At 36.4% G+C, this 16,010-nt stretch overlaps 2 protein-coding genes across 2 annotated transcripts in view; both read right to left on the minus strand.

The window, feature by feature from the left end:
- LOTGIDRAFT_202951 (hypothetical protein) overlaps nucleotides 1-6,857 on the minus strand; it is a 43,841-nt gene extending 36,984 nt beyond the window's left edge. Inside the window, exon 1 of the mRNA XM_009045357.1 lies at nucleotides 6,662-6,857. Coding sequence (XP_009043605.1) covers nucleotides 6,662-6,727 — 66 coding nt within the window. The 5' untranslated portion in view covers nucleotides 6,728-6,857. The remainder of the gene's footprint in view (nucleotides 1-6,661) is intronic.
- A 3,650-nt stretch (nucleotides 6,858-10,507) lies between these two features.
- Nucleotides 10,508-15,693, minus strand: LOTGIDRAFT_208014 (hypothetical protein). Its single transcript, XM_009045358.1, has 2 exons — nucleotides 15,619-15,693; nucleotides 10,508-11,837 (listed from the first exon to the last, which is right to left on the minus strand). The coding sequence occupies exon 2, from the start codon at nucleotides 11,708-11,710 to the stop codon at nucleotides 10,538-10,540; it is 1,173 nt and encodes a 390-aa protein (XP_009043606.1). The 5' UTR covers nucleotides 11,711-11,837; nucleotides 15,619-15,693; the 3' UTR covers nucleotides 10,508-10,537.
- Nucleotides 15,694-16,010: the final 317 nt, after the last annotated feature.

The following is a 16,010-nucleotide window of genomic DNA, read 5'->3' on the forward strand; positions in this document are numbered from 1 at the left end:
ATCCACTAAATAATATGTAGGCAGTTTTGTCAAAGGCCACTAGGTTTGGTCTCTTCATTTATAAAAATACAGTCCATAAACTACATAGATATAACGCACCCTGCATTCTTAACATTATTCAGAACATATTTCACCTTAAAACTGTCAAATAATACAGATACACCTGTTCAACAAAAACACCAAATTAACTATATTATTGTGATGTAGTGGATTCTGTGTTAGTTTTTGTAATTTGGACTGAAGTAACAGATAGCTATACTGTGTTCATATCAGGATCAGAACTTTATGAAGACTGCTTATCCTAGGTCCCAAGCTAATGGTGACAACAAGACATCCATGTTATATTACCAGCAAGGCAGAGCATGCTCATTCTACTAAAACACCTGATACCATGCCTTCTTCAACCTTTTCAGAGAGATATGCTAAGAGCTTATTTGGTATTTAGGTTCATCGACTCATATTGCTTTCATATAGTCTACACAGCTTATAATGTACATTGGGTATGAAGGTTTGTCAACAGGGCATCCCCTTTCGGAGAGTACCTCAACTAAAATGCTATATTGATACTTAGGTTTGTCAAGTCAATAATCTTTCAGAGAGCCCACATGGCTAATAATGTCAAAAATAACCCATTTCTCAAAAACAATATTTTGATTATTAATCGATTTTTGATTGATAGTCTGCCATTGATAATCGATCTTAATTTGGTCATTGATACCCAGCCCTACCCACAGACCTAACTTGAAAATATCAAGTTGTATAAAAACAGGTGAAGTATAACCCATGACTTAGTTATAATATAGACATGATCCTATTTCTATATATTTATATTTGGTTTCATATTCACACTATCCTACTTCTTTACAATCCACATCCTATTTTAGTAAGAGGGGCTGACATGGGAAAAGCGTCTAGTCGTTCTTATGGGGCAATAAACCGAGGCCCTGCATGCTACAGGATGTGCATCTCAAAGATCTCTGGACAGTAGGACATAGAAAAAGAGCAAGCTAATGACGCTGTCCTGGCAAAATTTCCCTTATTGTACGCTGCATCGTCCTGCCGTCTTCATTAGCCATCATGGTGCAGAAAATTAGGACGTAAAACTCCATTCATTTCATTTTCATTTCACATCTTATCATAAAGATAGTCTTTTTTTCCATTGTGACTTCTAAAGCTCTAGCCCATGTGACCTTATTTCTCATTTTAAATTTAGTTACATGTACAGTGAAATTTTATGCATGAGAGCAATAGATTTATACCTTTCATGGTTCATTAAGTTATGAATTTTATTTTCTATTTTCAACATTGCCCGTATTTTGTGATCTAGCTATGTTGTTGCAAACAATGCAAGATGTTGACCCCTCTTGTCCAAGTTCAAAGAATCCACACAGGTAGTTTTCAGGGTACCAATTCCAATCAGTTTGAATCATTTGCTCATTTGTATTTCTGAAAACCCATATATTTTAGTTAGTTTTAGTTTTAGACGAGACTAAAATATCTGCCTCTATTGCAGCCTCATTAGCCCAATATGGTGCAGAAAAGTAGTAGGACGTAAAACTCCATTAATTTCATTTCAATCTCTGATAGCTATTTTGAAAGTTGTTGGTTGGTGAAGAGACAGATAAACTAGGCTCTGTTTTGTGGGGATTTCCTCACGTCTGTAGAAAGTCAGATGTTTCAGACTTATATTTTACATTACATCAATGTCTTTCTACAACAAAAAAATGGCTTTTACATTCCAATTCAAGCCTACACAGTCATTTTGAAGTTGCTTTTATGGGTTTGTTTATCTCATGATTTAAAAGCCTAGACTAAATGTTATCCTATTATAACCAAGTACGTAAAAGACTGTCTATTAATGCACTTTGGTCACATTGATTCATTTTCAATTCTCACTACACCCAACCTACACATACTTAAATAGCTTTATCTCTAGTAAATCATTATTTCTTTCAGATTTTAATAATATATACCAAATAACACATCACCTTATCTATGTTGAGTTGACAAACTGAAAGACCAAAAACTTAATAAGCTTAATAGATCTTCTGAAAGGGATACTGGGTTTACAAACCTAACCACCAAGCACACAAAATTTGGACTCTCTGAAAGGGATGCAGGGTTTACAAACCTAACTACCAAGTACACAATATGTGGACTCTCAGAAAGGGATACCTAGTTAACAAACCTAACCTCCAAGTACACAATCTGTAGACTGTCCAAAGGGGATACCTAGTTAACAAACCTAACTACCAAGTACACAATATGTGGACTCTCTGAAAGGGATACCTAGTTAACAAACCTAACCACCAAGTATACAATCTAAATATCAAGTAAGTAATATTAGCTATGCAGACTGTCTGAAAAGGATGCTGAGTTGACAAAACAAATTAGAGGCATCAGGTGTTCTGGAAGGTTGAGCATGCCCTGTCACATTAATTTGGACTTTGGAACTAGGACTCAATATTTTACAAAAAAAAAACAGAAAGAGACTCTTGAGTTGAAAAACTAAGTTGACCAGAAACTATCAAGAATGTCCTAGAAACAGTGTTACCGGTATTATGACTCTAGGACATTCTAGTTCCAAGATCGCTTTGATAATACAAGGCCAGATTAATCAGTATTTAAAATTTTGAACCCAATTTTATAGTTTCCAAATATTTATAAATTAAATTCCCTACTCCTATATCTAAATATTTCATCTCTAATTGACATTCCTAGTTGGCCGATTCTAATTTAAGTTTTCCCATTCACATATCTCTGTGTAACTACTACAATTTTTGTTTCCTTGTAGCAAAATACCACATATTTGTCATTATAACATTAGTAAAATTATGTCCTGTTTGTATCGTTAGAATTGCAAGGAATATGGTTTATTATTACCATTACCAGCTGATAGAGCTGAATTCCAGATACTACCAGCTGATACAGTCTAATAGCAGATTATACCAGCTGAATTCCAACTACCTATTATGACTACCATAACCACAATCCAAGCTTAAAAGATGTAGTTATTTAATTCATCACATGATAGAGCTTCATACAAGCTTCCTGACATTCCTGTATCACTTCCTGTAAAACTTCTGGTTGCCTACAATTAGTCGAAATAAAGCCCCATCAGTATTCAGAATTGAGGTGAAAAATTTGGACTTTTGCTCTTCAGCAAAACAAAATATCAAGATGTCTGTAAACTTTAAATTATACTAGTATTTATAATCATAATAGAACATCAGATTTATTGAATGTAAGTTTCTATTCTATGGACACTTATCGCTTCATCAGTATTGGCTGATTTAGAAGATACTCTCCTATAGAATTAGAAGCACTGGCCATGATAGTGAAATCTTTATCTGGTCAAGTTCTTCAAGATCCAAACGCTGGAAAACTTGTAATGGTCAAATAGATGCTGTTTTAGTCTCTGATACAGGTATACAAACATTAAAGGCAAAGGCTTAGACATTTCTTTTATTCCCTGTGATATATCTAGAGTCTACTCTATTGTGACAACTAGTTAAGTTAGTTAATCCAACTAGTCCAATATCTAGATAATCAACTTTAAATATAGAAAAACTTAAAAGTCAGACTGCATTCCTTGACACAGAAAAACAAATTAAATATATTATCTGTACTGTAAACAACTTGTTTAAAAGCTCTAATGCAAATTGTCACTTTACCCATCAGAATGAAAATATCTCTCATATAAGATGAATTGTAACTGTGAATCAAGTAACTATAATTGTGGATAAAGCTGACACCTAGTTAAAGGGATTGTAAAGAGGTTTTCTAGCCTTTGACCTTTGACTACTATTTGGGACATTCCAATTCATTGTCAGATGCTCTGTGGTTCATTTCCAGAAAGAGTTCATTCCAATGCATTGTCCGATGCCTGTGGTTCTATTGCAGAAAGATTTAACTGGGAATGACGTAGCTTCCGCAAGAGAATTCATAACCATCATACCACATCCCTTTAACACTTGGAAGAACTGTCAATGAAAACAGAATTTCTTTAAGGAAGACCAAGGCACCACCACAATCCAACATCATGCTGAGCTTTTCAACTGCCACAATGATCTATGATAAAACTACTATATTTTGTTGTAAAAGATCCAAGGTTGTTGCATGGTCAAGGGACACTGATGTCAAATTTCTGAACCTCACCAGCCTCTGTCAGTGACAATGAAGCAGGTCAACATGGAAAAAGCATTTAGTTGTTGTTTAGTTGTTTTTGCCAAGCTGTAGCTGCTGACATTTGAAACCTTCATTAATCTAATCAATTGCAGGAAAGAAGGACAGTAAGTCCTGAATCAGTTGGTAAATAAAATGTAAATGACAAGTCTGGAGCAAATCCTCAGGGACTCTGAACACATGTACTAACACAGTGAGAAAAATAAACACAGGAGAGGTCTGACTGATCCTTTAGTATCATACCAATTACTAATTCAATTATCAGACACATGTTAGCTTTCATACAAACTATATAAGCCAACAAGGAGGGTGTAAAGATGATAGTTGATTGTGCTAGCAGCCTTATTAGAAAATACCAATAAAACAACCTAAATATTGTAAAGATACTTGCTACATCTACCAGTATTGTGCAGTAATAAAAACAGTACTAAGTCAACATAGAGAGTTTAAACAGAGAGAGAAATCAAATCATCCTACAACAGAAACCCAGAATGTTTAAGTAGTATGATGATACACTGTATTAAATACAGTGTCATATACAGAAGTATATATTTCTATAGAACAAGTGTCCTGACAAATTATAGATAATTACAACAATGTTATACAGTGTATGACATATATACTGACCAGTTATTATAGACCATTATTTAACTACTGTATCATATTTATCATAATTATATATATAGGCTCCTGAACAATTAAGAATGTCACCATATATAACCAATGGACCTGGCTATGAGAAATGCAGTCACTTTATTTAATACACAACACAATGTTTTAAATTATCATTTTTTTTTTTACTTTAACTTTCAAGAGCTATTTTTATCTTTTCCATGGGCCAATTTGCTTCAATTTTGAAGACTATTCGAACTTTTTGTAGACATTTTGACCTTTTTCAGACCTTTTAAAAATTCTTATCAGGGGCATTTATGCATTCCTAATGCATACTAATATTCCTATATAGAGATTCAATGATTCCACACAATATGTGTCAATTGTATCACATATTGATTTTACATTTCATAATTCACTATATTTAATAGCTTAGAGGATAATTGAACAATATAGTGTGACAATAATTCTTCGAATATATTTAATAAAGTTCAAATAGACTGATGCATATCAACAATATTCATAACAATTTATCTAAATAGAATCTACAATAACAAAATATGTTAACTAAGTGCTAAATACATCAATTGTAGAACATATAGCCTTTATGTACTTATAAACCTGACTTGTGGTTGTAATTCATGTGTGTTTGCAGACTATTACTAATGGTTATAAATATGGTAACATATATTTATTAATAAACTTTTTCAAATCACTTTCTTGACATTCAGACCTGTATGTGGTTTGATATTTATTTAATTATGAAATATCATATATACGGATATTAAATTCCTAGCCCTGTCAATTATTCAATATCAATGCACATGTGTTCAATATTAGCATAGAAATTAAACTTTCATACGACTGCACAATCAAAGGCTTACAGTGGTTCCCCTCAATTCTGCCCTAGCAGATGCTGATATCAAAAAACAAGTGGTTTCCACCTCATTTTAACCCTAGAGCTTTCCTTGGTAGTGGTGCCAGTGGGGTACAGGGTGGGCATGCCAGTGGGGTACAGGGTGGGCATTTGAAATCTGAACCCTAACAGTTGTCCCCAATCAAGTCTTTCCCTCCTATTTTGTGCCCCTAGTTCCTAAGCACCCTCACCAAGCGATTCTGCCTCTTTTTAATCCCACTTATTTCCCCACCCATTGCAAGTGATTTCCTCCCCTCATAGGCTTATTAAGAAACTTCTCCCCATCCTGTGCTTTCGTAATTTCAATTATATATCTACATACATAATACTGTCTTACAACCACTTTCACTAATTAAGAAGCTGTTTATCTAAGATCAATTTTGATATGTGCAATGTGATCATCAGATTGAAATATACCACTGCATGACCAATCAATGCCTCACACCTACTAAGATACCTATTGGAAACAATCTCTGATAATGTAAGCTATAATGCATGATATATAGGCTGCAATAGGCATAGATAGACAATGCAATACTTCAGTATAATCAATTTCAAAGCCTGAGAGAAAAAAAATATCAATGTGCAACAATGTGTTACTGTAGGTTGGTATTGAACACAAGACTAGAAACCAATTGAGGCATTGTATTGCTATACAACTTCTATTGGAAATTGATTGAACAGATGTAGTAACAATGATGAGGTGATTTCAATATGTAGGCCTGCTGATAGCCTACATGTTGGCCTGAAGAAAAACTCTATCTGATTGTGCATGTATGTAGGGCAATTGAAAATCGTGTTCGGAGATTAAAAAAATATGAAAAGGTATATTAGTACATTGTATAAGCTACAGTAGATCTTTAGACGCGTATGAGTATACCGTATATAGCCTGCCCTAACAAAGCACAACCACTCGTTCACTGCTATAAAAATAACTCAGCTACTCACCCAAAATAAAAAGTTGAAGGCAAACATCAAATATTTGATACAAGTATGACAACTTCCCAAAGCCATTTTTATCCGTTAGTTAGTACTCCAAATTTCACAGAAAACACGAAAACAAAACGAATGTTTCGATCACAAGGCGCAACTCGACTCCTAATCCACAGCAACAGGCGGTTTATGGCTTTCTTAACACTCCTCAATACCCAGCTCGCGACAAACAGGAAATTACGTCACTATTAGAAGCAGACGACTCGGGCTTGTTCAACAGGTTGTAAAAACCTTGATATACAGGAATTGAGGAATGTTGGTAAATTTTGAGCGGTAGTCACTAAGTTTAGTAATGATAAGTTCAAACGATGGCGATTCAAACGCTGGATACAGAGAAAGGAAGATTAAAACGAGGCGCGCGTGCTTCAGGTAACTAATAGCCTAGTCGTCTGCTTGAAATCAAAATGGCGGACAAACAAAGGCGGGATCAAACTTGACTGGGAATTCCAACTCGTGGGAAATCCCACCTGAAGCATAAGAAGACAATTACTGCCTTCGAACACGCCCATCTCTTTGTGTTCTTTGATAATCTGAGAAGAAAGGCATGAAAAACGTTTGACCATTGTCTTTCATCGTCTTTAGGGGCTGATTGACCCCGTCATTTAAGGATTAATTTTCCCGTTACATCTTTATGATGCGTGAAAAGGCTTGTTAAGCATGTAAGAAGTTGTGTAACGTCTTGTAATATCCTTTATAGCCATTCAAACTCACTGGGATGCACAAGGAAAGGTAAAACATAATGAAATGGTGATAGGCCTATGGTTAACTTGTGCTACTTAAATAGTAAATGCAATATATAGTAGGCCTAAGGCACTGTGCGCTAAATTGTGCTTGTTACTTTTCTATCAAATTAAAAGGAAAACCATTTAAAAAACCCTAAATGGAAAAATCAAATTCAAGTAGGCCTTAATATGAGTTGGCTAAAACAAGATCTTACTAACAGGCAAAGCGACTTAGAGGTCTCAACTAGGATATCCTAGCGCTAAGATCGTTTCGAGAATACGTGGCCAGGCCGTGATCTCTAGGGAAAGGGTAAGCACTGTTGGCCCAGTGTTTTGACCAGACACAGACCCAATGTCGAAATACTAGGATTCGAAAGGCTAAGGCAATAATTTGATAATAAATGAAAGTTGGTGAGCTGTAAACATGAAACCTATAAAATTTTAAAAGTTATATAACATTTCGAATTAGGCTACACGTCTTAAGTAATATAATTTATGAAGAGGGTACCAGATTCGACTCTCGGTCTTGGATTCTCTCCAAACTTTGTATTCAAATTTTCTTCTAGGAAAGGATAGAGTGTTTTACTTGCTTTTCCAGATATGCAAGTATCGGAGTTCCGAATTTCAATTGCTCGCATTCCTCATCAGAATGTAAGTCGAACGCTGGTGGAGTCCCGTGGACTTGCTTCAACCAGTCCCCATGGTAGTTGAGCAACTCAAAGCAAGTCAAAGCTGATATTTGGTGACTATGTAAGATCATTGCATTCCTGTGAACCGTTTCTGGTTTCGACCACAGGGAACTGTCGTTATGCTATCTGATGCTGGTAAGCTAGTCTTTGGATAAGAAGCTTCGTCATGGCACATCTTACATGGGGAAGTTCAAGCGTTTAAAAGTCACTGACTATGAACTAGAACCCATTACTCGCGGCTCATTACGATACCAACTTGAAGGTGATAAACTTTAGATAAACCTTTAATATCTTCATATAAAACAACTCCACGATTGTAAGAACTTCTTTAAATTCATATCTCAAGTATCTTTTTTATCTTCAATACCCTGGCTTTAATAACCATGGCGGATATCGTTTGATATGGATATCAAACAATAATCTAGAGGTTTACATCCTCTTTGCTGGGCTTTGTACTATATTGGATTTTGAAGTGTGTGATGAATAAGCCTCTTCCTCCGATGGATCTTCAAAACAACATATCATGTATTGCAAAGATCATGAGCTTGGAGTTTGCACATCCGAGTATTCTGTATTACCCCCACTGTAAATACATACACGAACGGAGTTTTACGTTGTACTATTCTGCAAAACCCCCATTGTAGCCCTATTATAAAGTGTGCACCGTTAAAGGAATACTACCTCCATTTTGTACTTTACTGGACTAATGAATGAAAATGGGATTTCATAATTATCCTACTATTTTTTACTGATTTAATGAAATGAAACAGGGTTTCATATCGTCCTACTGTTCTGTACATTTTAACTTATTTTTCATTTTCGAAGTATTTGTCAATGTAAGGTTAGTTTGGTGAATTAATGGTTGTCTGAAAAAGTAGATGAATGACAGAGTTACGTACCATTGAAAAGTTAAGTGTAGTCTGAAAGCTTGATAAATATACCTTCCCTTTTGTGGACACTGACAAGCAATGTGAAATAAGCAGAAAGCTCAGGCAACGCTATTAAGTACAGAATGAGAGAAGAATTGTGTGATTAACCCCATGGTATCTCCCATTCACAGATAAACGACCAGAAAACATTTATTGAAAGCTATCAGTTTGGTTTGTTGAATTCGACGCCACGCCCTTGAAATTTAAAGATACGATTCAAATGAAATGGCGTTTTACGTGCACCTTATTCGATTTATATAGATAGACAACGCCATGCAGTGTACAATGAGAGAGTTTTTCCAGGGCAGCGGTATTGGTTTAGCCTACTTCCTGCACACATTGTAGGCTACATGAGAGAATTTTGCCACAACAACGGCTTACGCTTACTGCCTGTACAGTGGCATTAGCATACTCGTGGAAGCTGTCAAGAATTTTGTTGTTGAAGGATATGAGTTAAAATATATTATCATTTGATGATAATAGATCTAAAACAATTGGTTAATGTACAATGTCAGTTGGAATCTTTTGATCTGATCATGACATGTATAGACAATATAGATCTACCTATTACCATTATTTAATCCCGGTCAGTGGATTGCTTAGCTTGTTATTGTTGTAAACGTAAGTGGACTTCTACTTCCGGCTGTGTATCCCCGTCTTCATTAGCCCACATGGTGCAGAAAAGTAGGACGTAAAACTCCATTCATTTCATATCCGGTTGTGTATTGGGTCATTATCTGATAATCCCTACTTTTAAAGAACTTGTAAATTATATTCATAATTGTCGTCATACGTCATATTTAAGATGGCCGAAAAAATGGCGTTAACAATGACTTCAAAGGGCCATAATCGTCTAAATGACCGGCTGATTGTGCAAAATTCCAGCTACATTATGTCGTTCACCTACATTGTAATGAACTCAGACAGACAGATGTTAATACCATATGTTTCCAGGTCAATTTTAACAATTTCTCTACAGCAGTTATCACCTATAATGAATTCAAAGGTGATTTCTGAATGGAAGAATGTCAAGATAGATAGAAACATAGGTTGGGAAAGGCAGTGGCGTTTCTACGAAACATCAGGTGAGGGGGCCGAACCGGGGCCACACGATTTTCAAGAGGGGTCAAAGGCCATTCTTTCACTATGTAAAATGCTAAAAAAAATGAAAGTGGGACGGGGGTGTAGGGCAGCATCTTTTCTCCGGGGGCCAGGCCCAGAAACGGCATTGGGGCAAGGTCAGTTTTTTTTTGCATAAACAATATTTATTTACATAAAAGGATTAGGGAACAGGCTTTCGCCTATAGGACCCTCTCCCAAGATCAGTTGGTAGACAGGATCTTTAAGAAGTTGTAAAAAGACGTTTAGCGAGCATACACAGCTGATAGACAGGATAATCGGGACCTACAGTGTTATCTTAGAACAATATGGACCTGTATTTAACAGTGTAAAACAATGGAAAACATGTAAAATATCTTTATATATCAAAAGTTACATATAATTAGATATCGGCGTCCCTGAAAGAGGCCACACACTTTTCTCAACCTGTTGAGCTCGATTGAAAGCACGAGACGGAGATTGTGGTACAGTTGTCATTTCACTGATTCCGATTGGTTCCATGATACCAACGTGGTTCTTTTTTCCCAGAGAGCTAGCATTGGTAATTGCGTATCGGTTACTACGGTAACAGTTCATCGTCGACATGCAGAACACTTCTTTACAACCACGCCGGAAGTTGGAATTGTAACACAGATAAATCAGCGGTTTACTGACGCCATTACTCAGAACTAGCAGCGCCACGAACACAAATATCGTCGGATCGGTGAAAGCATTTTGATCAAAACAAAACCACAACTGGACGATATAAAAGGGCAGATAACTGAGAACGGACGTATAGGAAACTATTATTAACATTTTCACCATTTTAACCTTCGTCCTAGGAACAGGGTTTGTAGTTCTCTGAACTGGTCGAGGACCAATCTCCGTTCTCCAGATGTGTTTAAAAACTCGGGTATAACCTATTACCATGATAAGTAACGGAATGACAAACTGACAAATCACAATACACAGCGTATAAACTATCCCCGGCCATTCTGAAACCGGAATGTAGGTGGGACACACTTTAGTATTGCTCCGGGACGGCGAGTCTGTCACCTCAAAGAAATAAAAGTTTAAGCAACACAGAATTGCCGCGAATGCCCAACTAAATGCTATAAGTTTTTTGGCAGTGCCTCGGGTCACTTTGAAACTGAGTGGATAAATGATGGTATAAAACCTGTCTATACAAATGGACACCATGACAAAGATATTGGCACAAGGCACAAGATACTGAATGAAACGGACGAATTTACACAGAAGTGGACCCACTACCCATTTGTTGGTGGTGATACGAGAGGCTACTAAAGGCACACAGATTACGACTGCTGTTAAATCGGCACAAGCTAGAGACACAATGAAATAATTCGTCGTCGACTGCATTCGTCGACTTCGATGTATGACGACGCAGACAAGAATATTGCCGAGAACTGCTAGTATCCAGAGTATGACTAACGTTATTATTTCCAGGACTATTTGTCCGACTAAACGATCCTGGTCCAATCCGATCACAGATTGATCCGGTTTGTATACTGGGGTAGTAGATGTTGTGTTGGGAATTTCCGACATTTTTTACTGCCTTTTCCAATGTTGCCTGTTTCGTCATCATTTCACAACCACGTCATCATCATTACTGGAACGTCATTATGAAACATGACGCCACTGCTATTTAATCATGACGTCATCATCTGGAAAGCTGAAAATAAAGATAAATGTTAAATTAAATGGAATATGTGTAAAAACACATCGTTTCGACACGATAAATCTTGTCGTTATCAAGATCATACAATAATGTAATGTATATGGATTTGGTATAGCCTACAAATTCTGATTTTACTGATATAACATTCTTTTCAAGATTGGTCTCGTAGGATACCGAGATAAATTAACAGACGAGGATAGGTCAGTAAATATTACCTCAGTAAGTGAAATACAAAATCTATAACCTACAATCAGATAAAATACCCATTACAAAATTGACTATATTTACACCCGTCCCACTTCTTGTCCTTTTACATAAATGATAAAAAATGAAAAAAAAAAAACACGCACCAACGATCTCGAAATCCAAAATAACAGTTTGTCAGCATCAGACTTTTCCTATTGCAATACAAACATAAACTATATAGGAACACTTATTGTTCATAAACAGTCAACTGATACAGAATACCTTCAGAATATAAATGATAAAATCGATGACATTCATGCCCCTGCTAGTGGGCTACTTGTGCTAATGATGTAAATCCGAGACAAGCCTATAGAGCAGACGAGAGAAAGTCAACCCTGGAACTAGCGTCTGAATAAGATTAATAGAAATCTATTTATCAATCTCTGGCCCTATTGATCTAAACACTAATATAACTAATTATTATATTATTCAATAAATAAGCCTTTCAATGTTTGATCTGTTACCATGGAAACCGTTTGCCATTTTTTTTTTCATTTTCTATCAGCCATATTAATCAGTTGGTAAAGTTTTAAAATGTCCAATACACTGGCAACAGTTTGAAAAGTTTTTTTCTTTTTTTCTCTGATCTGGTGAAGTTTTAGTAACGAACATTAATTATGCCAGGCCTATCACACTGTTTTTTACTATGTGCTTTTTTCATTAATTTTTTTTTTATGCAATTTACGTTGTAAATAAAGTTTTCCGTCCAATGCTATCATTCAGTGTTTTTTAGAGAATAAAATATACATGTAAATCCACTTTTTTTTACATATTGAAATTGCTGGAATGTCCACATGATCCATTTTTTTACCATTTGTATACCTTAGAAAAGGCATTTTGTAGCGAATCCAATCAGTATCAGTGTTCAGAATCATCGTCGAAACTACCCTCAAATCCACGTGTGTCCAGAATAAAGCGCGTTTGAAAGTTAAAAAGACGAGTCGTATTTTCTTGAGACATAGCCATATATGTATGTATGTATGTATATATAAATAAAAAGTCAACTATAGATATAGAAAAAGAAATTTCTAAATTCAGATAGCTTTGATGGAATTAAGCGATTTTCTTACATTTCTGGTACTTTGGAAGACTCTTTACAAATATTCAAGATCCAAATACCCCCCCCCCCCCCCCTCCTCAAAATGGCGCACCTGTCTCTGCGGGTGCAACAACGTGAATTATTCTGATTTAGTAAGGATTGTTGATAACGTAAAGTAACTGTTTGCTACGACAATTAGTGGGTTATTTAAACCAGATGTAAAACTGTTCGTCCTGTCTCTAAACCTGTGATAAACAATGTATCCGGCTGTGACATGGGCATCGTGTCTAAAACTTGAATTTTCGATGAGGGTGTGTTTAAAACGACGATGCATCCCCTGTATGCCGTATGTTATTCATAACCCAGAGCAGGGGTTACAACTTCTTCCTTTCTATAAGCCCCTTCCTCTCTTTCATCGATTGTTTAGTATAGTTTTTACCATTTGTTATTTGAATATTTGTTTTATAGGATAGTTATGTATATGTCAGTTTTCTCCGGGTGATATCAGTGGCGTTTATTCAGGGGGGGGGGGGGGGGGGGGGGGGTGTTTCTGGGGGATTCCGCTCCCCCAGGACAAGAGGCTGATCCGGCGTTGGCCCCCACTTTCAATTTTTTTTTACTTAGGGTACGAATGGCCTGCACACCCCTGAAAATGTATTTGGCCCCTGCCACTGGGTGATATGAATAATGGTTTATATGGGTATATATGTCAGTTTACTTCCATTGTGAATACAGTCTGGAAAGCCTTTTTCTGACATTTTGTGATACAGGTGATAAGCTGAGAAACCATGGTGATCATGATAACGATTGTGAATATTGGCTATTTGATAAGATTCTGTTTAGTTCACACAGTTGTTGAGGATTATGAGAGGCATTCTGGCCTTTTCCTCGCCTTTTTTCCTTAATTTTCTTTGCTTTCTTACCTCCTCATATTTCTTCCTCGCTTTTTCGGGGCGAAAAGTCGCTTAAAGTTAGGGCCGCTCTGTAAATTTATGGTGAGAGATTGTATCTCTCATTTGTTTTGGTGAGAAATTGACCGGTGAGCTTGTCTGTTTAAAGAAACATCAGACATCACCTAACTCTGGGTTATATTCTTGAGAGTGGCCCACTGTTGTACTATTATCTGTTTATAGAAACACCAGACATCGCCTAACTCTTGGTTATATTCTTGAGAGTGGCCCACTGTTGTACTATTATATGTTTATAGAAACACCAGACATCGCCTAACTCTTGGTTATATTCTAGAGAGTGGCCCACTGTTGTACTATTATATGTTTATAGAAACACCAGACATCGCCTAACTCTTGGTTATATTCTAGAGAGTGGCCCACTGTTGTACTATTATCTGTTTATAGAAACACCAGACATCCCTTAACTCTGAGTTATAATCTACAGGATGGTCCACTGTTGTATTATTGTCTGTTTATAGAAACATCACACATCACCTACCTCTGGGTGGTTATATTCTAGAGAGTGGCCCACTGTTGTACTATTATCTGTTTATAGAAACACCAGACATCCCTTAACTCTGAGTTATAATCTACAGGATGGTCCACTGTTGTATTATTGTCTGTTTATAGAAACATCAGACATCACCTACCTCTGGATGGTTATATTCTAGAGAGTGGCCCACTGTTGTACTATTATCTGTTTATAGAAACACCAGACATCCCTTAACTCTGAGTTATAATCTACAGGATGGTCCACTGTTGTATTATTGTCTGTTTATAGAAACACCAGACATCCCCTTACTCTGGGTTATATTCTAGAGAGTGGCCCACTGTTGTACTATTATCTGTTTATAGAAACACCAGACATCCCTTAACTCTGAGTTATAATCTACAGGATGGTCCACTGTTGTACTATAGCCTGTTTGTTTATAGAAACACCAGACGTCACCTAACTCTTGGTTATAAAATAGGGGGTGGTTTATTTGAATGTGTTCCCCCAGGTTTTCTTGGGTGCCGTGTATTCGAGTTCCCATTCAGAGTAACAAAAGACTTCGATTGTCGGTTTAATGGTGTCGATTTACAAACCCATTACACATGCAGTTATTTAGTTCTAAATTTTTAAACAGACAAACAGCTATCTTCCTTATCTAAGCACCATTTGTCATTAATGTCGGAGATTTTATAACAGGACTGATGTAGGCCTCCATTTCAATTATTTCTCAAATAAATCTCAAATATAACTAAACTCTGACAGCATCGGTGTCCTCTGTTGGATATTAACGAGGCTATATCTTCAATAACAAACCTGAATATTCGAATTGCCCAGAGACATAATACATAGCTTTCAGCACTAAATGATAGTAAAAACGCCATAAATTAGTACGTGAAACGACATTAAAAACAAGGAATCGCTCGTTTGAAAGATATTCCTTCATATTCCAATGTTACCTGGAGGAATTCGACCATGGAATACCAGGCGAATATTTTACAAACAAGGAATATGTGGTTGAAGTATACAATTATTTTTGAAATTACCTACCTTCACAGCTTATAACCCTGTCAATAACACCACAAGTCTTTAACTGTTTATTATCTGATATGAACGGTTTAATCAATATTCATAACGGCCTACCTATCCTCCCTAATACACTATAATCAATAGGCTCGTCCTATCGCTGACGTCATTAATTACAGGTATACAATCTGTTGGTGCCAATGTCTGCGCTATGCCAGTGACCGAAAATACCGGGGGTTTCGCTGGTGCTAAGGGGGTTACGTGAACGTGAAATGAAATGGAGTTTAAAGTCTTACTGTTCTGCTCCGAATTCAGCAATTAAAACAACACAAGCGGTGTGAAATTAGCGAATTTAACAGACACAGTTCTTAAAGGTTTAAGCGAGCCATGCCATGGGGGTAAGGTCAAAAGATGGT

The sequence above is a fragment of the Lottia gigantea genome (assembly GCF_000327385.1).
Source record: "Lottia gigantea unplaced genomic scaffold LOTGIsca_1, whole genome shotgun sequence".
Classification (NCBI taxonomy): Eukaryota; Metazoa; Mollusca; class Gastropoda; family Lottiidae; genus Lottia; species Lottia gigantea.

Coding starts and splice junctions, on each gene's coding strand:
- LOTGIDRAFT_208014 (XM_009045358.1), bottom strand. CDS start 11,710: ATGTCGGAAATTCCCAACACAACATCTACTACCCCAGTATACAAACCG.